This window comes from Borostomias antarcticus (assembly GCF_949987555.1).
Source record: "Borostomias antarcticus genome assembly, chromosome: 2".
NCBI classification, from domain to species: domain Eukaryota; kingdom Metazoa; phylum Chordata; class Actinopteri; order Stomiiformes; family Stomiidae; genus Borostomias; species Borostomias antarcticus.
Window position 1 is genome coordinate 8,699,622 of NC_140235.1, and position 22,651 is coordinate 8,722,272.

Consider the following 22,651-nt stretch of genomic DNA (forward strand, 5'->3'; position numbering starts at 1 on the left):
ATTCTGGCTTCGAGTCTGTCTTGTTTTATGCAAATTGTATGGTTCAATGATGTGACCATTATCAACAACCAATAGGTGATTTGCAGAATCCTAGTCTGTGACTTAAAAATCTTTTTAAATTCTTTAGATGTGAGAGGGTGTCAGATGACTTTTTTTTTTTTTAAATCTTTTAAAAGTTTTATCAAAGTCTTCTAGTGTATGGACAGTATAGTTAGCTAGCTAATGCTGATCACAGGCCGTATGCTGCTCCCATCCTACCTCCCAGACACAGCTCCTTGGTATTACTGAAGATGGCTAATCTAGCCGAGTTATAGCTTGTAATGGGTATAAACATGAAATTAAATTCAGTGAAAAAAAGGGAAAACCTTGTGTCAAGTTAACCTTTTGTAAACCTGTGTGGATGTAGCTGTATCCGTCTATATAGAATGAGTAACTTGTATTTGTGCAGATTTAATTGTATATTTTCATCAAGATAAAATCAAAAAAGAGTTATCATAATAGTGGGAATTCCTGATGATTTATTATTCAGTAAATCAGTGTCAACATGAAAAAGTGAGTGCATGACAGGGCTTGGGAAAATGTAGTCCCAGACACAACCATCTTTTTTTCTACACAGGTGTATCTATTCGTCTGATTGCATAGGATTCTATGCAGTAGAGCCAATCAGACAAATAGATACACCTGTGTAGAAACAAGATGGTCGTGTCTGGGACTACATTTTCCCAAGCCCTATTGACAGCTAACAGTGCAGCACAGGTTGAGCAATCAACTTAACAGTCCAAAATGGCGGCAGCTTGGCATTTTCGTTCCATAGCAGGGAGATTAATGGATTTTTCCCTCTTGGCATTCCATACTCTTTGGCCGAGGGGCGTTCCAAGATTTGCATTGGTTTTACAGTGAAACAGTTCTGCTAACTTAGCTATTCAGCAAACCTACAAATTGCAATGAGTTCATATAAAGGGAAGATCATTACCGTCGTTGGCAGGTGAGACAAAATATCAAGAAATACTTGCAGTAGCCTGCTCAACAACACTGGACATTTTGGGGAATTAGTCACTGATTTTGCAGACCACCACACACTAACAACACACTTGTCAGCTTTAGCTATCCTTGCACTAGACACTAAAACAGCCATGGTCAGTTTATGCAGTTCATGATTTGGCATTTTAGCTAGCTATGTCCTTCATTTGCATAATCAATGCTGACACTACGGTTTTGTAATCACATGTTTGTGGGACTTATGAATGTCCTTATAATTTGACATTCAATATCGCTACTATACAATGAATCACTGATTACATGCACATATGTGTGTATTATAAAGCTAGCTTTATCTGAATAACATCATTAGGCCTACACTTTTCCCCACATTGACAGCACAGGGGTACTCAAATAACACAAGTAGCTTTCATATTGCGATTGTCAGTCTCTCCAAACAGGTCTTTCCATGGCTTCCTCTGACCAAGGTTCTGAGACCTTTTTTGGGGGATCCATGTGTTTACATTTGTCTGCTTTTTTATTTTGTATTTATTTTTTATTAACCTTTATTCCCTGAATGCAGGAAGTCCCTGGGGGTCAATAATCAGCCCATAATTACAGTACATGCCATGCCATTCATATTTTTACTTGTAGTCCATCATTAAATGAGCCTTTGCACTGACCCCTGAGGGATGGCATAGTCTGCAGCCTGGTACTCCTGTCTCACAGAATGAAGGCCGTCATATTTAGTACCCCTGATTCATATTCACTACCCCTGATTCATATTCACTACCTCTGAATCATATTCACTACCACTGAATCATATTCACTACCCCTGATTCATATTCACTACCCCTGATTCATCTTCACTACCTCTGATTCATATTCACTACCCCTGAATCATATTCACTACCCCTGATTCATATTCACTACCCCTGATTCATATTCACTACCCCTAATTCATATCCACTACCTCTGATTCATATTCACTACCCCTGAATCATATTCACTACCCCTGATTCATATTCACTACCCCTGATTCATATTCACTGCCCCTGCCAGATGACTCTTTCCCAGAACAATCTGCTGTAACAAAGATGAGGCTGATACAGGCCATGTGATCTCACTCTGACTGACACCATGCTGCCTCCACCTGTACATCCTGCCTGATCCATGGCCATGAAGGACAAGGCAGGGGACAGGGAGACAGGGACATGGAGCAGGGGCAGGGACAGCAGGGAGCTGGGACAGGGAGCAGGGAACAGGAGCAGGGACAAGGAGCTGTCTGATCTGGACTGTGCCTGGTGTATTTCAGTGGCCTGATTGGCCGTTCCTGGGCCATGGTGTTCCTGAGTGGAGGCTACCAGGTGAAGATCTACGACAACCAGCCGGGCCAGGCTGCCAGGGCCATCCAGGAGATCAGGTAGGCTGCCAGGGCCATCCAGGAGATCAGGTAGGCTGCCAGGGCCATCCAGGAGATCAGGTAGGCTGCCAGGGCCATCCAGGAGATCAGGTAGGCTGCCAGGGCCATCCAAGAGATCCGGTAGGCTACTAGGGCCCTCCAGGAGATCAGGTAGGCTGCTAGGGCCATCCAAGAGATCAGGTAGGCTACTAGTGCCCTCCAGTTGATCAGGTAGGCTGCTAGGGCCTCCAGGAGATCAGGTAGGCTGCTAGGGCCCTCCAGGAGGGGAGTTAGGCTGCTAGGGCCCTCCAGGAGGGGAGCTAGGCTGCTAGGGCCGTCCAGGAGGGGAGTTAGGCTGCTAGGGCCGTCCAGGAGGGGAGTTAGGCTGCTAGGGCCCTCCAGGAGGGGAGCTAGGCTGCTAGGGCCGTCCAGGAGGGGAGTTAGGCTGCTAGGGCCGTCCAGGAGGGGAGTTAGGCTGCCAGGGCCGTCCAAGCTGGGGCCATCCTGCAGGTCAGGTCAGTACTGCAGAACAGTAGAGAAACATTAACCAAAAACTCCACGACTGCTCTCCTACTCACACATGAGGAGCAGGACAAATACACACTTCGTTTCGGTTCCCACACCCAAGATAACCTGTGAAAAAAGTTAAGCCTTTCAACTTAAACAATTACAGCAACGTTAAAAGTTTGGACATATTGTCATTGGTTAAACATTCCAAGATGACAGCGTTTTTTAGCGTTTTTGTATTCTGGTGTCATTATTACCAACACGGAATAGTGTCTATTACATGTATGTTCAACTGTTTAACAATGGGGAACTGCTCCCAATCTAAATTGATATTAATATCCACCATCAGCGTACAGATATTAGACTGATGAATGATAAATGAACCAACCTGCCAAGCAACAGCTCTGTATGTATCTAGGCTTGCCTATGCGGGTGGGCTAAAGAGATCCATGTTGCTGCAGTTGGATCAACTGTGTTGCAGGTAGGTCTACTGTAGACCTGCTTCAGTAAAAGTGCCACTTTATGGTAAGTAGGGGTGAGCAGATGAAGCCTTGTGAAGTTGTGAAGCTTTGGGGCTTTCTTCCTGTTTGTGCTGGAAAAAGATCCGAAGCTTCGGGGCGTTGGAAACGCAGAGCACAGTGACATCTGGTGTTTAGCAGAAATGATAGCAGCTGGGTGCCTCTTTCCACTTGTAGCCTCCATATTCTCTCTATTCCTCTGCCAATATCTGTCTTGCCTTCAGAGAGACGAGCTGTGATGGCTGCGCCAAAACGTTTTTAAAAACATGTTTTATTGAATCATGTTCAAGTCACACCAACACCTCCCAGGTACCACCAACACACCAGCACCTCCCAGGTACCACCAGCACCTCCCAGCTCACCTGCTGGATATGTCCATTTGTTCATGTTATTTATTTAGTGTGTTCGTAGTAGTACTAGTATATTTATGTAGTGTGTTGGTAGTAGTACTAGTGTATTTATGTAGTGTGTTGGTAGTAGTACTAGTGTATTTATGTAGTGTGTTGGTAGTAGTACTAGTATATTTATGTAGTGTGTTGGTAGTAGTACTAGTGTATTTATGTAGTGTGTTGGTAGTAGTACTAGTGTATTTATGTAGTGTGTTGGTAGTAGTACTAGTGTATTTATGTAGTGTGTTGGTAGTAGTACTAGTGTATTTATGTAGTGTGTACTGTGTAGTAGTACTAGTGTATTTATGTAGTGTGTTGGTAGTAGGTGTACTAGTGTATTTATGTAGTGTGTTGGTAGTAGTACTAGTGTATTTATGTAGTGTGTTGGTAGTAGTACTAGTGTGTTGGTAGTAGAACTAGTGTATTTATGTAGTGTGTTGATAGTAGTACAAGTGTATTTATGTAGTGTGTTGGTAGTAGTACTAGTGTATTTATGTAGTGTGTTGGTAGTAGTACTAGTGTATTTATTTAGTGTGTTGGTAGTAGTACTAGTGTGTTGGTAGTATAACTAGTGTATTTATGTAGTGTGTTGGTAGTAGTACTAGTGTGTTTCTGTAGTGTGTTGGTAGTAGTACTAGTGTATTTATGTAGTGTGTTGGTAGTAGTACTAGTGTATTTATGTAGTGTGTAGTAGTACTAGTGTATTTATGTAGTGTGTTGGTAGTAGTACTAGTGTATTTATGTAGTGTGTTGGTAGTAGTACTAGTGTATTTATGTAGTGTGTTGGTAGTAGTACTAGTATATTTATGTAGTGTGTTGGTAGTAGTACTAGTGTATTTATGTAGTGTGTTGGTAGTAGTACTAGTGTATTTATGTAGTGTGTTGGTAGTAGTACTAGTATATTTATGTAGTGTGTTGGTAGTAGTACTAGTGTATTTATGTAGTGTGTTGGTAGTAGTACTAGTGTATTTATGTAGTGTGTTGGTAGTAGTACTAGTGTATTTATGTAGTGTGTTGGTAGTAGTACTAGTGTATTTATGTAGTGTGTACTGTGTAGTAGTACTAGTGTATTTATGTAGTGTGTTGGTAGTAGGTGTACTAGTGTATTTATGTAGTGTGTTGGTAGTAGTACTAGTGTATTTATGTAGTGTGTTGGTAGTAGTACTAGTGTGTTGGTAGTAGAACTAGTGTATTTATGTAGTGTGTTGATAGTAGTACAAGTGTATTTATGTAGTGTGTTGGTAGTAGTACTAGTGTATTTATGTAGTGTGTTGGTAGTAGTACTAGTGTATTTATTTAGTGTGTTGGTAGTAGTACTAGTGTGTTGGTAGTATAACTAGTGTATTTATGTAGTGTGTTGGTAGTAGTACTAGTGTGTTTCTGTAGTGTGTTGGTAGTAGTACTAGTGTATTTATGTAGTGTGTTGGTAGTAGTACTAGTGTATTTATGTAGTGTGTAGTAGTACTAGTGTATTTATGTAGTGTGTTGGTAGTAGTACTAGTGTATTTATGTAGTGTGTTGGTAGTAGTACTAGTGTATTTATGTAGTGTGTTGGTAGTAGTACTAGTGTATTTATGTAGTGTGTTGGTAGTAGTACTAGAGTATTTATGTAGTGTGTTGGTAGTAGTACTAGTGTATTTATGTAGTGTGTTGGTAGTAGTACTAGTGTATTTATGTAGTGTGTTGGTAGTAGTACTAGTGTGTTGGTAGTAGAACTAGTGTATTTATGTAGTGTGTTGGTAGTAGTACTAGTGTGTTTCTGTAGTGTGTTGGTAGTAGTACAAGTGTATTTATGTAGTGTGTTTGTAGTAGTACTAGTGTATTTATGTAGTGTGTTGGTAGTAGTACTAGTGTATTTATGTAGTGTGTTGGTAGTAGTACTAGTGTATTTATGTAGTGTGTTGGTAGTAGTACTAGTGTATTTATGTAGTGTGTTGGTAGTAGTACTAGAGTATTTATGTAGTGTGTTGGTAGTAGTACTAGTGTATTTATGTAGTGTGTTGGTAGTAGTACTAGTGTATTTATGTAGTGTGTTGGTAGTAGTACTAGTGTGTTGGTAGTAGAACTAGTGTATTTATGTAGTGTGTTGGTAGTAGTACTAGTGTGTTTCTGTAGTGTGTTGGTAGTAGTACAAGTGTATTTATGTAGTGTGTTTGTAGTAGTACTAGTGTATTTATGTAGTGTGTTGGTAGTAGTACTAGTGTATTTATGTAGTGTGTTGGTAGTAGTACAAGTGTATTTATGTAGTGTGTTGGTAGTAGTACTAGTGTGTTTCTGTATTGTGTTGGTAGTAGTACTAGTGTATTTATGTAGTGTGTTGATAGTAGTACAAGTGTATTTATGTAGTGTGTTGGTAGTAGTACTAGTGTGTTTCTGTAGTGTGTTGGTAGTAGTACTAGTGTATTTATGTAGTGTGTTGGTAGTAGTACTAGTGTATTTATGTAGTGTGTTGGTAGTAGTACTAGTGTGTTTCTGTAGTGTGTTGGTAGTAGTACTAGTGTGTTTCTGTAGTGTGTTGGTAGTAGTACTAGTGTATTTCTGTAGCGTATTGGTAGTAGTACTAGTGTATTTATGTAGTGTGTTGGTAGTAGTACTAGTGTATTTATGTAGTGTGTTGGTAGTAGTACTAGTGTATTTATGTAGTGTGTTGGTAGTAGTACTAGTGTGTTGGTAGTAGTACTAGTGTATTTCTGTAGTGTGTTGGTAGTAGTACTAGTGTGTTGGTAGTAGTACTAGTGTTGGTAGTAGTACTAGTGTATTTCTGTAGTGTGTTGGTAGTAGTACTAGTGTTTTGGTAGTAGTACTAGTGTAGTAGTACTAGTGTATTTCTGTAGTGTGTTGGTAGTAGTACTAGTGTGTTGGTAGTAGTACTAGTGTTGGTAGTAGTACTAGTGTGTTGGTAGTAGTACTAGTGTTTTGGTAGTAGTACTAGTGTATTTCTGTAGTGTGTTGGTAGTAGTACTAGTGTTTTGGTAGTAGTACTACTGTAGTAGTACTAGTGTGTTGGTAGTAGTACTAGTGTTTTGGTAGTAGTACTACTGTAGTGTACCTCATTGATCCTCAGGGGGAATTTGCACTGTTGCAGCATCAAAGACAGCAAAGTAACACAATCAGATACAAATTTACAACAAAAGATTAGATACAAATATATGATAGATACAAAACAGAAATCAAAATAGGTAACACTTTGTATTAAGGCCCTCTTATTAAGCATGAATTAATAGGTAATAAGGTCCTTATAAGATGCGTATTAACATTAATGTGTTAATAAGACATTTATAAGACTTAATAATAGCATTATAAATATGTTTATTGTTATAAGACATTCATAAACAAGTTGTTAACAGTTCATAAACTGCTTAAGAACATTAATAAAAGCCATATTAGTTTCTTATACATACTTATTATCCATTAATTATGCATGTTACTGTGCATTTTGCAGCTACCGGATCTAAAATGAGAACAGTGCCAAAACAAACGTTTGTTGGGAGCTTGGTCTAGCTGGTCTAGATAGCTACCAACTAGCTAACGTTTGTGGAAGGACATTTTTTCATTCAAAATAATTACAAACGTCAATATTATATGACGTTTCAATCAGTGACAAGTTAGCTAGCGAGTTAATAACAAAACAATGGTCAAGAAATGTCATTAGGGTATCTATCTTTTTTCCCCGACACAATTCGGTATGACAGAGTCATCCACCGGTATGTGAATACTAGGTACGCAAGGTCACGAAAATCCAGCTTCGCGCCAGCAGACTCCAGTCCATTTGTGTTACATCTGGACTATGATTTGGCCTTCATCATATAAATAAACCCTTTATTAAGCACTTGTGACCATTTCAATGTATTCGCATTGTGTATTTTTATTGCACAGGGGTGGATTTGAACCCGGGTCTCCCACGGGAAAAACATGGTTCTAGCCAGCTATGCCACCGACAAGCTAGAGCTATTTGGTGATGCAGCCGGACATTATTCATAACTAGTGGAGTGAGTTTATACAATTCAACTGGGTTCCAGTCACCACATAAACTGTATACTGTACTATAGCTGTTTTATTAGTGGCGTGGCGTAGCTGGTTAGAACTATGTTTTTCCTGTGGGAGACCCGGGTTCAGATCCATTCTTTTGCAATAAAAATACACAACGCAGATGAGTTGAAATTGGTCACAAGTGCTTAATAAAGGGTTTAATAACCTTAATAAGGCACTGTTATCACTTTAGATCCGGCTGCAAAATGCATAGTTATGAGCATAATAAGTGCATAATTAATGTCTGAGGGAGAGGCAAATAGCTCGGGAGTGGCCGGCTGGGGATCACAAGGTTCCCGGTTCGATCCCAGCTGGGTGCCCGAACGTCCTTGAGCAAGACGTGGCGCAGTACTCAACACCGTCACCTCACAGGAGGGTCTTCCGGGTCTTTCTGTTCTCCCCGTGTCTGCAAGGGTCTTCTCCCAGGAAGCCAATACTAAAAACATGCAGAAGAACAGACAGGAGCACTTGATTGGTGCGCGAGCGCGGTCATGCACACGCCCTGGTCTGCTCCCGGCTGCCCCTGGGGGCGGTCATGCACACGCCCTGGTCTGCTCCCGGCTGCCCCTGGGGGCGGTCATGCACACGCCCTGGTTTGCTCCCGGCTGCCTCTGGGGGAACGGTCATGCAGTCATGCGGTCATTAAGCGGTTTATAAACTGTTAACGAGTTTCTGTTAAATGTCTTATAATCTAACAATAAACTTGTTTATAATGCTATTACTAACACTTATAAATGTCTTATTAACACATATTAATGTTAATAAGCATTTTATAAGGACCTGATTACCTTATTAAATAATGCTTAATGAGAGGACCTTAATATAAAGTGTTACAATTGAAGCCTGGCGTAATTTCCTCCAGGACACGGGTCAGACGCCTCAGCTGTAATCAGCTGACAGCCAGCTGAGCAATCAGCGTTTCAATCATTCAATCATCTATTATACAACCACAGCCCTCACTCACAGCTAGACGGTCTATTTAAACGACTTCCTGGTAGCTACACCGCTCTCTGCTCTCGCATGATACGTCTCACCTGCTGGCGAGCTTGGCTCCGCCTCCCCGTCCTCCTCCCTCCTGGTGATTGGGCGGTTCTGTCTCCGGGTGTTCCCTGTTGCCGTACTGGGATTTGTGCGTGTTCCTTGCTCTGTTTGCTGTGTCTCTTTTTCCCTCCCTAGGTACGTACGTGTACCAGGTCGTACTGTAAGCTCCGCTTGATGTATTTATTTATTTTTGTTAGGCCTGCTCTGTGTCCCTGTGGGGGGTTCATAGCTCGCTCCCTGTTTCATCTTGGCTTGCAGCTTGGCTAATCCAGGGAAGCATTTAGAGCGGAGCCATCAGCGCCAAACTCAACTGTATTCCATTTGTGGAAATAAATGGTTAATCAACGTCTGACGTGAGAGTTCCTGAATGAATGGACCAGAGGACACCTTCAGAGGCGGAGTCCATGTCTGTTTCAAGTTACACACTGTCACCTCCCTCTCAAGTTACACACTGGAGCCTACCTCACTATTTCCATGCAACTGATGCAATGTTGGTAGGCCATACTCACAGTTAGGCAGGTACAATGCCTTCATTATTGAAAAGCTCCTCCCATGCTTCGTATTTTCTCCTGATTCTAGACACATTTCAATATGTTTGTCTAACTGGTCCTCAAAAGTGTGTGTGTGTGTGTGTGTATGTGTGTGTGTGTGTGTGCATGTGTGTGTGCGTGCATGTGCACATTCTCATAAGTAGTCTAATGTCTAATTAAGGTCCGCCAAATTTGTATTAGTATATATGTGTCTAATTAAGGTCCGCCATGTATGTATCTGTATATATCTGTGTCTAATTAAGGTCTGCCATGTTTGTATCTGTATATATCTGTGTCTAATTAAGGTCTGCCATGTTTGTATCTGTATATATCTGTGTGTCTAATTAAGGTCCGCCATGTTTGTATCTGTATATATCTGTGTGTCTAATTAAGGTCCGCCATGTTTGTATCTGTATATATCTGTGTGTCTAATTAAGGTCCGCCATGTTTGTATTAGTATGTTACACTGTGTGTGTGGCATGTGCTGTTCTGTACATGTGTGTGCTCTCTAATCACTGGAGTTGACCGCTTCTCTCTGAGTTGACCTCTTCTCTGAGTTGACCTCTTCTCTGGTGGACAGGAAACAGCTGGAGGAGCTGCAGGAAGCCGCCATGCTGCGCGGGGACCTGAGAGCCTCTGAGCAGCTGGCCCTGCTGAGCAGCCATGACGACCTGGCTCAGGCACTAGAGGGCGCCGTCTTTGTCCAGGTATGGGATGAGGAAATAAGACAAATGCTGGAATAGGCTCTGTGCACCAGCTTCACTACTTCCTGAAAGTCACTTGGCTTCTTTATTTCCTGTCCAATATGATTGGATTAAGTGATTAATCAGGTGTGCGCAGGGTCTGCCGCACCCCTGATTAATCACTTAATCCAATCATATAGGACAGGAAATAAAGATGCCAAGTGACTTTCAGGAAGTAGTGGAGCTGGTGCACAGAGCCTATTGTCCAAAACCGTCACGGGGACTCAATAGTAGACTGATACTGTAGAATTATGTTTTCTTCTCCTATCCGCCAGCTCCACTGAGGTGAAAGGTCAGGGGTTGAAAATCAAGTCTTTCTGTTTGCTCCTCCCTCATATCCCTTCTTCAATCTCACACCGTCCCAGGACCCTCTCTGCTGTTTGAGAGTGAGGCTGGGAGAACGGACGAGAGGAATGTTGATCTTGGTCAAGCACTTCACCATCTTGTGCTTTAGGATGAGCTTGAAGTGGAGGAGGAGACGTGATGTCCCTGGATAGATGCCCCCCTAGATAGTCAGCTGGATAGATGCCCCCCTAGATAGTCAGCTGGATAGATGCCCCCCTAGATAGTCAGCTGGTTGCTCTGGGCGTCTCGTGATGGCAGGCTTGGGAGGAGGATGTTGAGCCACATGGATATTGAGTCCGTTTCAGGGTGGTTAACCACGGATCACTCATTCTGTCTAAGTCCCGCTCCCACACTCCCCGCTAGATTAGAACCAGCCGGTCTCAGGCTGAGATCTCCGGTCGTCTGGTCTTGTGAGACGAACTCCCAGCCACAAACGTGAGGAGCTTCTGAAGCTGAGAACAGAGTCACATTCCCCCCTGACTGAGCAGAAGGACCATCCCCGGGGGTCAGGGGAGCCAGGGACCATCCCTGGGGGTCAGGGGAGCCGGGGACCATCCCTGGGGGTCAGGGGAGCCAGGGACCATCCCTGGGGGTCAGGGGAGCCAGGGACCAGGCATTTCACAGGTTGCCTGTGAAAGAGGCTGTGTTAGAGGCTGCAGCAGTGTAGAGGCTGTGTTAGAGGCTGTAGCAGGGTAGAGGTTGTGTTAGAGGCTGTAGCAGTGTAGAGGCTGTGTTAGAGGCTGCAGCAGGGTAGAGGCTGTGTTAGAGGCTGTGTTAGAGGCTGCAGCAGGGTAGAGGCTGGGTTAGAGGCTGTGTTAGAGGCTGCAGCAGGGTAGAGGCTGTGGTAGAGGCTGTGTTAGAGGCTGTGTTAGAGGCTGTAGCAGGGTAGAGGCTGTGTTAGAGGCTGTGTTAGAGGCTGCAGCAGGGTAGAGGCTGGGTTAGAGGCTGTGTTAGAGGCTGCAGCAGGGTAGAGGCTGTGTTAGAGGCTGTGTTAGAGGCTGTAGCAGGGTAGAGGCTGGGTTAGAGGCTGTGTTAGAGGCTGCAGCAGGGTAGAGGCTGTGTTAGAGGCTGTGTTAGAGGCTGTAGCAGGGTAGAGGGGAATGTTCAGCTAGCCCCTCCCCATTGTCAGACATTAATGTCCTTGTTAAGAGACGTTTATTCAGTGACCACCATTTCAGACCATCGATCAATACTCTGACCAGAGTTTTACACTATCGATCAATACTCACTTCCTTCATTTGGATCATCTCTGGTTGGTTCTTTGTGTGGGTAATAAGCTCAGGACTTGTATTATTTTGTATTTATTTTATTTACCCTTTATTTATACAGGCAGTATAAATAGACACACTAGTACACTAGAGCTAAAATAATATATCTAATGTTTAAGGATGGCAGAGTAATGAAAACCATGTCAACAGGTTGACTGGGGATCAAACCGAGGTTGACTGGGGATCAAAACGAGGTTGACTGGGGATCAAACCGAGGTTGACTGGGGATCAAACCGAGGTTGACTGTGGATCAAACCGAGGTTGACTGGGGATCAAACCGAGGTTGACTGGGGGTCAAACCGAGGTTGACTGGGGGGATCATGGTTGGCAGAAGTTTCCTGAACTGAGCACAGAACTTGGTTGTTTCCTCTTGTTCTTTGAATCTAATGGGAACTGGAATGGAAGCAGATCTCAGTAATGGAAGCAGATCTCAGTAATGGAAGCAGATCTCAGTAATGGAAGCAGATCTCAGTAATGGAAGCAGATCTCAGTAATGTCCCTGAATTCCACTGTGGCCTCAGAAATACATTTAGAAAGAAGATACTTGTGTTCCGGTCGTGTCCGATGTTTTCCTGATTCAGCTGTGTTTTGGGTTTTGTGGGACAAAATGTCCCCAGCGACATGTTTAAATCCTGTAAAATATAAAATGTTGCTCCCTGCTGCTCTGTCAATAGTGTCTTTGTCGTGTTCTGATATTTGCTTCTACAGTTGCTCTGTCTGAAGGCCCATACTATCAGTGATGACCTTCACTTGGTGAATTGTACTGTCACTTGGCTAACCCATGCTTGTGTGTGTGTGTGTTAACAGGAGTGTGTGTTTGAGCAGTTGGAGGCCAAGCAGAGTGTGTTCCAGGCAGTGGAGGGTCACGTGGGAGAGGGCGTGGTCCTCAGTAGCTCCACCTCCTGCCTGCTGCCCAGCAACGTCTTCTCTCAGGTCCAGAACCGGGCGCGCTGCATCGTATCTCACCCGGTCAGTACCTGTCCACTAGCACCGCTCTCACCCGGTCTGTACCTGTCCACTAGCACCCCTCTTACCCGGTCAGTACATGTCCACCAGCACCCCTCTCACCCGGTCAGTACCTGTCCACCAACACCCTTCTCATGTGGTCAGTCCCTGTCCATCAAACACCTCTTATCAGGTAGACATATAAGTTTCTCTCATAGGATGAATACTGTCCCTGTCCCCCAACGCCCCTCTCCCTGTCTATCTGACCTCTGACCTCAGCGCAGCGGTGAATCATTCTCCTGTTTGCCAGAGCGTCCAGCTCCAGGGTTGAACCTCCAGGTCTGCCCACTCTTTATGGGCCCGTTCTTTGGATGCAGGGAGAGACTCACATGGACTTCAGCCTCCGTCCTCAAGGCTCTTAACAACCTCACACAAAAATTCCACTCTTATCAGGTTGATGCTGAAACACTGGCCTACAGAAAGGATCTCACCTCTACCTGTGTGTGTGTGTGTGTGTGTGTGTGTGTGTGTGTGTGTGTGTGTGTGTGTGTGTGTGTGTGTGTGTGTGTGTGTGTGTGTGTGTGTGTGTGTGTGTGTGTGTGTGTGTGTGTGTGTGTGTGTGTGTGTGTGTGTGTGTGTGTGTGTGTGCGTGCGTGCGTGCATGCGTAGGTGTGTGTTAGAGAGAGAAATGGGAGCGTATCCAAGCGTGTTTGTGTGGGGTGAATGTTTAATCCTCTCCCGTCAGAAGGGCTTTCCTGGGAGATGAGTGTGTGAGTTAAGCTCTACTTATCGATAGCTGCAATAAAATGGTTCACACAATGATCCCAAACACCGGAGAGAAACGCTCAGTAGAGAAACGCTCAGTAGAGAAACGCTCAGTAGAGAAACGCTCAGTAGAGAAACGCTCACTAGAGAAACGCTCACTAGAGAAACGCTCACTAGAGAAACGCTCACTAGACGATGGCGTTTCCTCTCCGCCCTGTCAGGCTCAACTACATGCAAGGTCAGAGGAGTTGAACACTAGTTGAACACTAGTTCCCAGATGGTGGTGTTCAGGTGTTCACCATCATTTTCTCAAACACCCAATGTGCTCCGATGTGTCAGAGTGAGCGAGGTCTCATGACCGTGTGGTTTTAACTCGTAGGGATCCTCACCATGTCACTAACCAGTAGGGATGGTCACCATGTCACTAACCAGTAGGGATCCTCACCATGTCACTAACCAGTAGGGATGGTCTCCGTGTCACTAACCAGTAGGGATGGTCACCATGTCACTAACCAGTAGGGATCCTCACCATGTCACTAACCAGTAGGGATCCTCACCATGTCACTAACCAGTAGGGATGGTCTCCGTGTCACTAACAAGTCGGGATGGTCACCATGTCACTAAGCAGTAGGGATGGTCTCTGTGTCACTAACCAGTAGGGATGGTCATCATGTCACTAACCAGTAGGGATGGTCTCTGTGTCACTAACCAGTAGGGATGGTCACCATGTCACTAACCAGTAGGGATGGTCACCATGTCACTAACCAGTAGGGATGGTCTCCGTGTCCCTGTGCAGGTGAACCCGCCCTACTACGTCAGGCTGGTGGAGCTGGTTCCTCACCCAGAGACGTTGCCCGTGGTGATGGACAGCACCTACGCCCTGATGACCGAGGTGGGCCAGGCGCCAGTCCGCCTGCGGAGAGAGATCGACGGCTTCGCCCTGAACCGCGTGCAGTACGCCATCATCGCTGAGTCCTGGAGGCTGGTCAAGGTGGGCTGGAGTGGGTGTGCCAGGCTGCTCAAGGTGGGCTGGAGTGGGTCCAGGCTGGTCAAGGTGGGCTGGAGTGGGTCCAGGCTGGTCTAGGTGGGCTGGAGTGGGTCCAGGCTGGTCAAGGTGGGCTGAAGAGGGTGTGCTAGGCTGGTCTAGGTGGGCTGGAGTAGGTCCAGGCTGGTCTAGGTGGGCTGGAGTGGGTCCAGGCTGGTCAAGGTGGGCTGGAGTGGGTGTGCCAGGCTGGTCAAGGTGGGCTGGAGTGGGTGTGCCAGGCTGGTCAAGGTGGGCTGGAGTGGGTCCAGGCTGGTCAAGGTGGGCTGGAGTGGGTGTGCCAGGCTGGTCTAGGTGGACTGGAGTGGGTGTGCCAGGCTGGTCTTGAGGCTGTGAGTCATTGCAGACAATACTCTGCTCACACTCTTTGGACTTTGGGTCACAGTCGCTTCCTAGTCTGACCTGCTGATGGTTCTTACTGAGAGGGAAGGGAGGCAGTGTCTTCTCTGACTCTCCAGGAGTGTAACTGTGACACAAAAGGGAGTCAGTGAGCCACCGTACCGATGACCAGCATCGTGACCTGGAGTTGAGGGCCCTCGGGGCACAGCGCTCACCCCAACCATGAACATAAGAGACAGCATCCTCGTTCTGTCTGATATTTGCTCCCCTGGTAGTAGATTGAACAGATCACCACAAAGCCACAGGCTCACCTCTTCCTCTCAACTCTGAAACTCTCAACACTCCCCAAAAATGAATCTGTGCTTCCGATGCCCATGTTTGGTGAGAATCATGGGTAAAAAATCCCTTCAGTCATCCAGGAACTGGAAGTGAAAGCTGTAATGGGAGTAATCATGGGCTTAAATCAGTCAGTGGGCTATATTATCTCCTACACACACTCTCTCTCTCTCTCTCTCTCTCTCTCTCTCTCACACACACACACACACACACACAGAGGGAGGGAGTCCCGTCAGCACACACAACCATAATGGGGCTTTTAGAGTCCACCTTGGTTCCAAAATCTCTTTTCTCTCTCTCTCTTTGTGGGCGCGATGTCTAATAAAGCCTCTTCATCCAGCTGACACAGGAGGTTTTGTCCCTGCGTTACAGTATGCAGTACCTGAGTGACAGTGTACCTGTATCAGATGGCTGTTGACCAGTCCAAACCGCTCCCCTTCCACTCAGCTACAGTAGCTACTGCCCCGATCCACACGGAGATACAGTCCCACTCACACAAAGAGAAACACTGTGTGAACGCGCTGCTGCTGGCGCGAGCCGCCAGGCTCCAGATCAGGAACATGAAGTCATGTTCAAGCGCTAGCAGCAGAAAGCTTTTCCCCCACTGTTGATGAGGTGACATGATAGATTGCACAAATAAATGTGTACTCCAACATTATCGTATACAGCCTAATTTCAGCACCACAAGTCTTTTTCAGCAGGGAAGTTTTAAATTTAAAACAATGACAATAATAGAATAGCAATAACTTTTAAGACAAGTTCTACAACTGCATTGATGTTTTGAGCCCTGAGACAGAAGTTCAGCAGGCCATATGGATATCCACCTCCGAGCCAGGAACTAGACCGGACAGGCACATCCTGTATGTGAATAATGATAAGAACTAGACCGGACGGGCACATCCTGTATGTGAATAATGATAAGAACTAGACCGGACGGGCACATCCTGTATGTGAATAATGATAAGAACTAGACCGGACGGGCACATCCTGTATGTGAATAATGATAAGAACTAGACCGGACGGGCACATCCTGTATGTGAATAATGGTAAGAACTAGACCGGACGGGCACATCCTGTATGTGAATAATGATAAGAACTAGACCGGACGGGCACATCCTGTATGAATAATGATAAGAACTAGACCGGACGGGCACATCCTGTATGAATAATGATAAGAACTAGACCGGATGGGAACATCCTGTATGAATAATGATAAGAACTAGACCGGACGGGCACATCCTGTATGAATAATGATAAGAATTAGACCGGACGGGCACATCCTGTATGAATAATGATAAGAACTAGACCGGACGGGCACATCCTGTATGTGAATAATGATAAGAACTAGACCGGACGGGCACATCCTGTATGTGAATAATGATAAGAACTAGACCGGACGGGCACATCCTGTATGTGAATAATGATAAGAACTAGACCGGACGGGCACATCCTGTATGAATAATGATAAGAACTAGACCGGACGGGCACATCCTGTATGTGAATAATGATAAGAACTAGACCGGACGGGCACATCCTGTATGTGAATAATGATAAGAACTAGACCGGACGGGCACATCCTGTATGAATAATGATAAGAACTAGACCGGACGGGCACATCCTGTATGAATAATGATAAGAACTAGACCGGACGGGCACATCCTGTATGTGAATAATGCTCCTCAGACGTCCCATTTTAATGAATGATGAGACAGTTGTGGGTGTTTTTTCATGTCCAGTCTCAGATCAGGAGACATCGTAGGGGGAGGGAATGCTGGGGCTGTATGATTGTGGGGAGGAGAGGTGGGTGTGGTCAATGTGGAGATGAGTAAGGTGTGCGTGTGTGCGTGTGTGTGTGTGTGTGTGCGCGTGTGCATGCTTGTGTGTGCGTGTGTGTGTGTGTGTGCATGTGCATGCGCATGCGCATGCGCATGCGTGTGTGCATGCGTTTGTGTGTGCGTGTGAGTGTGTGTGTTTGTGTGCGTGTATGAGAGAGAGAGAGGGGGCCAGTAGGGTACAGTGACTGCAGTGGTCAGAGCATCTGCCCAGTGACTTAAAGGTCCTGGGTTCAAGACCAGGCCACTTGACCAGTGATTCCCCCGAATAACTCTTCTCTGGAAAATGTTGAGTACTGTGTTGGCTATATCATAGAAACATATTGCAAAGCATATACAGTATAGCATAAATGACCCACTACACCATAAGAAACATAGATAGCATAAATACACACACATTGTACATCATAAGAAACATAACACATTATAAAAAATACATGAAAAAATAAATACTAATCACAGTAAGATGTTATAAGACACATAAAACAAACTGGAAAATGTTGGATTAACTAGAGGCCTGTATACTTCCCTGTCTTAATGGATCTATATACGTGTACTTGCCTGAATACACTACTAATACACTACTGCATTGGTCCCCAACCACCGGGCGGCGGGCCGGTACCAGGCCTCGACACAGGTGCTACCGGGCCTCGGAAAGTATAGCCTAAAATTAATAATGAAAAAAAACATTTGGGGGGGGGTAATACATTTATTACATTGAACTGCGTTCAGTTTGTTGGTCATTTTTTCACCAGTAACCACTATCTGTGAAGCCCACAACAATTTACAGGTTTTGAACTTCCGACCCGGAAGTTCCAAATAAAGGAGCACTTCTGAGTTGATCTTGAGCTAGCCACGTGAACTGTGTCTGTGTTGCCTGCCTTGGCACTCTTAGCTAGCTTTTTGTATTATTATTAGGCCTGTAATAATAATAATAATAATCTGTGGTGACAACAGAATAATATGCACTAAGAATGCTCAATGCACTTTAAACAGACACCAACGCACACTTGAACTTTGAAACAACAGGGACAACGATGGAAACAAGTCTTGGACTTTTCGTACTATCCCTGACAATGCACATTATGTTGATAATCTGACAGTTTTGTTTTTTGTCAATAAATCAAATCAAATCAAAATGTTTTATATCAGTGTGTTGTTAGGCCTGCTTAAACTTATTATTAGGCCTATAATAATAATAATAATAATAGTAATAATAGGCTAATATGTGTTCCACACCAAAATAATATGCATGTAATGTGTTTAAATCAGTGTTAGGCCTACTTAAACTTATGAAAAAGCGACTACACTACAATGTTATAGGCTCAGAAAAAAAAAAGTGATAGGCTACCCCCTGGGCAGCGGTAGAGAGACACACTACTCATATCTTTGTGTACTGTAAGTGCCACGCGTGCCGCTGACTGGTCCAACTAGTCTAGCAGCGCTGATAGAGAGACGTGTCTGCTGACTGGAAAAGCACGCTCAGCAACAACGCTGAACACATTAAAGGGGTAGGCTCTTTTTCGACAACCTGGACCTTATTTACGGCATATTATAAGATGTTTAACTCACCGAGATAACTTTGGTGTAATTCGGAGGCCTGTAGAAGAAATTATATATATATATATATATGATTATATACAAGTATATCCATGTAATGGCGGCGGACAGGGCACCGAGAATGCAGCTTCTAAAAAAAATATTTTCTGCCGCGAAACGGTTGTTTTCATCAATCTATTTTTATGAATCGCTAGTTGTGCTTCCCTAGAACGAGGACTTGTTGTGGTTTTCACATCTGTGGTCTGTTGCCTCTGTAATATGATTTTTAGAAATGTCTTTCCCCACTTTCACACGGACACACACGGGGTACACACAGAGAAAATAGCCAGTCTGCGCGCTGTGCTCTGCGCATGCGGGAGCAAGTGGGGAAAGACGTTGTCTTCGGACGCTAGGTCCGAGCTTCGGTACGCAGTTTTGGGATATTCCGCCACTAGGGTGCCCCACAAATGCAAAAAGTTTATATCTCGTAGTCTGCTACATGGATTCATATCAAATTTGTTTCGCATGATCTAGGGTCATTACTCAGTTGATGCATAAACTTTGGTAATGATTGAATAGAGTGGGCGTGGCATTTTACAACAAATCTACATTTCTAGTAATTTCACATTCCAAACTTCCAACCAAAAAAATCGAAATAAATCACCCGTGCGTCCAACTGAGCTGAACCTTTTTTCAGCACCTCCACTGAACTGTGACAAAAGTTTGCCTCACTGCAACCTATGGTCAATTCAGAAGTCTCCATCCATTCATCCATCGTCATCCGCTTATCCGGGGGTCAGGTCGTGGAGGCAGCAGTTCCAGCAGGGGGCCCCAGACATCCCTTTCCCTAGCAGCATCAACCAGCTCTGCCTGGGGAATCTTTAGCCACTCACAGGCCAGTGCAGAGATGTAGTCCCGCCACCTGGTCCTGGGTCTACCCCGCGGCCTCCTCCCAGCCGGACACGCCTGGAACACTGGGAGGTGCCCAGGAGGCATCCTCACTAGATGCCCGAACCACCTCAACCTCACCTCACCTTCTTCTTCTTCTTCTGCTCACTGCCCCCAACAAAAACAAACTCCGCCGTATCACACACCGTCTCTAAGATCATCGGCCTCCCCAACCCTAACCTCTCAGACCTCAATAACCAAGCCATCACTCGCAAAGCACACACCATAGCACATGACCCCAGTCACCCCCTCCACCCACACTTCACTCTGCTTCCATCAGGCCGCAGATACAAAGCCCTGGCCTGGAAACCAGCCCGCTTCAGTAAGAGCTTTGTTGCCTCTGCCATCAATCTCCTCAACAAGACACCACGACCATAACCCCTCTATCATCCCATGCAACATGTATAAATGTATGTAAATATGTGTAAATATGTCTGTGGGTTACTGTATGGGTAGTCGTCTTGGTGTACAGTATATGTGTAAATGTGAAATTGAATGTGGGGTTTTGGGGGTAATGGGTTTATGTTGTGTGTTGCACTTTTTTGTACAGTTCGGTAAATATGAATTTCCTGCAAAGGACAATAAAGACTAATCTAATCTAACTGGCTCCTTTCGACGCAAACTCTGAGTCTCTCCCGGATGACAACTTCTCACCCGATCTCTCAGGGAGACCCCAGCCACCCTCTGGAGAAAACACATTTTGGCTTATCATTCGGCGTTATCACCTGTCACATCTAATTTTCAGAATTTTTTGTCATGTTTTTGGTCTATTTCCCATTGTATAACCTGTGAGAGAAGCTATACAACCCCCCCATGGCACTCGTGATAAAAAAAAAAAATATTAAACTAAAGAAAACTCCACCCACTAGCTTACAAGCCTAGAGGACCCTCTTCCCAAGGGGAAGGAAAACCTACCTAAGAGTAGTACAAACAGAAATCCTAATCCTAGACAACCAAGTCTCTCACGTAGGCTCCCCTACTGCCATGTGTGACAACACATTGGCCAAGATGTTATTCTTACCGGCCACATGCCGCACACTCAGGCTGTAGGGCTGAAGAATGAGAGACCACCTGAAGGGAACTAAAGGGTTGTGATCGGTATACACAATCACCTCCCTATCTATACATCGAAATGCTGGACCGCTAAGACCAAACCCAGAGCTTCTTTCTCTCTTTCGATGGTGGAATACGCCTTCTGATGAACATTGAGCTTCTTCGAGCAGTAAGCCACAGGCCGGTCACACCCGTCTGCATCTGCCTGTAGTAACACCGCCTCTACTCCAAGGTCACAGGCATCCACAGCCAACTTAAACGGCCCATCAAAATCCAGAGCCCTCAACACTGGTTCACATGCTAGGATGGCTTTCAACCCCCGGAAAGCACTCTCGCAGTCATCTGTCCATTCAAACTTCACTCCCTTCCTACGCAGATTAGTGAGTGGTGCAGTCACTACAGCAAAGTTCGGTACAAAACGCCTATAGAAGCCACCCATCCCCAAGATCCTCATGACCTCCCGTCGGTTCTTGGGGGAAGGGAGATGCAAGATCGCTTTCACTTTTGCCCTGCAAGGCAGTACCTTGCCCTGGCCCACCTGGTGCCCCAGGTACGTCACTTCTCCTCTCCCAAACTCGCATTTCGACAAGTTCTAAACCGGCCTCCAGTAGCTTTTCGGAGAGCTGGCGCAGATGTGTGATATGCTCCTGCCACGAATCACTAAACACCACAACATCATCAATATAGGTCACTACGAAGCTAAACCCAGCGGTGATGGCATTCATCAACCGTTGGAAACTCGCTGGAGCGTTTTTTGTGTGTTGGCTGTAAGCTGACACCTAGAAGAGGGAATCCTTTTTGTCGCTCCCTTCCTCCCTTCCTCTGTCCCTGTTGGCGTTGTTGACCTGCAGTTCTATGTTGCTACCTTAAGAGGCAGTGGTCCCAGAACATCAAAAGAAAAAGACAGATTTCCCAGGTCAGCGGTGGCCGAGTGGATAGTGTGCTGCCATTCACCGAGAAGGTTGTAGTTGTGAGTTCAATCCTTGGTGTGGACATACCAAGGTACCTGACATATTTTGTCATTGGATGTTGTAGAAGTTATGTAATGAGCGTGGGTCATATTTGTTAATTATAGACCCTTTTACAGCCTAGTCAGCACAAGTATGCGCGCGCATTCTTGAAACAGTAGCAGAGGAAGACAGACGAAATCGCCATTATTAAGCGTTTGGACCAATACATCCATGGTACGGACTGGACTGAGGACATTTTATATCAGGTAAGTTATTTTGACTACCTGGTTTCACTGGAATGCCTGGTTGAAATGTAGCCCTTCTCAGTCCCGTTGTCGCATTCAGCTCGCTCATGCCAGACAACAGTCCTTTGCTGGTCCATTCACTTTGCCGTCAAAATAAATCGGTGTCGGCCTAGTTAGGAGAGGCGCTCATATTTACAAGTGTCAGATAAACATGAAACTTCACTTACCTAAGCAAAAGTGTCTATTTTAACAAATGCTGGGTTAAAGCTTCAAAGCACCGCCGCCACCAGAGAAGAAGACTACCTCGGAAAAATAATTTCACTCGGACAGAACACGTCTAAATAAGTTATTTAATTGGTAGCGCTGAGGCTTCAAAACCCAGCATTTTTAGCCACTGACTGCTACCATTAATGTTATGGAAGCTGCTGCTAGTTGTTGTGAGCCCATGAGCTTACTAGCTATCCCGTTCTCATTGTGCAGGATTAGCATTGGAAGCATTGGAACTGATGTGTCCAGGTGACAAGACCCATCTTTATTTATCAGACATTACCGTCCTACCAGTCCCGCACAGAAACAAGCCAGCCAACATACATAAGCGAGGCTTGACCTGGCCTGGTCATACCAAATGGGAGGACATTACAGACATACAAAGCATCAGGAGTCACAAAAGCTGATATCTCTTTGACACGGTGTGTCAAAGGCACCTGCCAGTAGCCTTTGAGCAGATCTAGTTTGGACACAACCTCAGCCCTCCCTATCCTGTCGATACAATCTTCCAAACGAGGTATAGGAAAAGCGTCAGCTTTTGTCACCTGATTCACTTTTCTGTAATCAATACAGGGTCGTGATGTGTTATCTGGCTTAGGAACAAGTACCACGGGTGAGCTCCACTCACTCTGTCCTGGCT

At 45.1% G+C, this 22,651-nt stretch overlaps 1 protein-coding gene across 3 annotated transcripts in view; it reads left to right on the top strand.

Moving 5' to 3' along the window:
- The first annotated feature begins 863 nt into the window (after positions 1-863).
- The window catches only part of cryl1 (crystallin, lambda 1), a 38,432-nt gene continuing 16,644 nt past the window's right edge, over positions 864-22,651 (top strand). Inside the window, exons 1-5 of one of the 3 annotated variants that reach the window (XM_084452710.1) lie at positions 864-985; positions 2,294-2,401; positions 9,975-10,101; positions 12,558-12,719; positions 14,257-14,451. In XM_084452710.1, the coding sequence (XP_084308836.1) occupies positions 945-985; positions 2,294-2,401; positions 9,975-10,101; positions 12,558-12,719; positions 14,257-14,451 (633 nt within the window). In that variant the 5' untranslated portion in view covers positions 864-944. Of the gene's footprint in view, positions 986-2,293; positions 2,402-2,470; positions 2,492-2,970; positions 3,025-9,974; positions 10,102-12,557; positions 12,720-14,256; positions 14,452-22,651 lie in introns of those variants that run through there. The other 2 variants (XM_084452712.1, XM_084452711.1) reach the window with 2 other exon arrangements.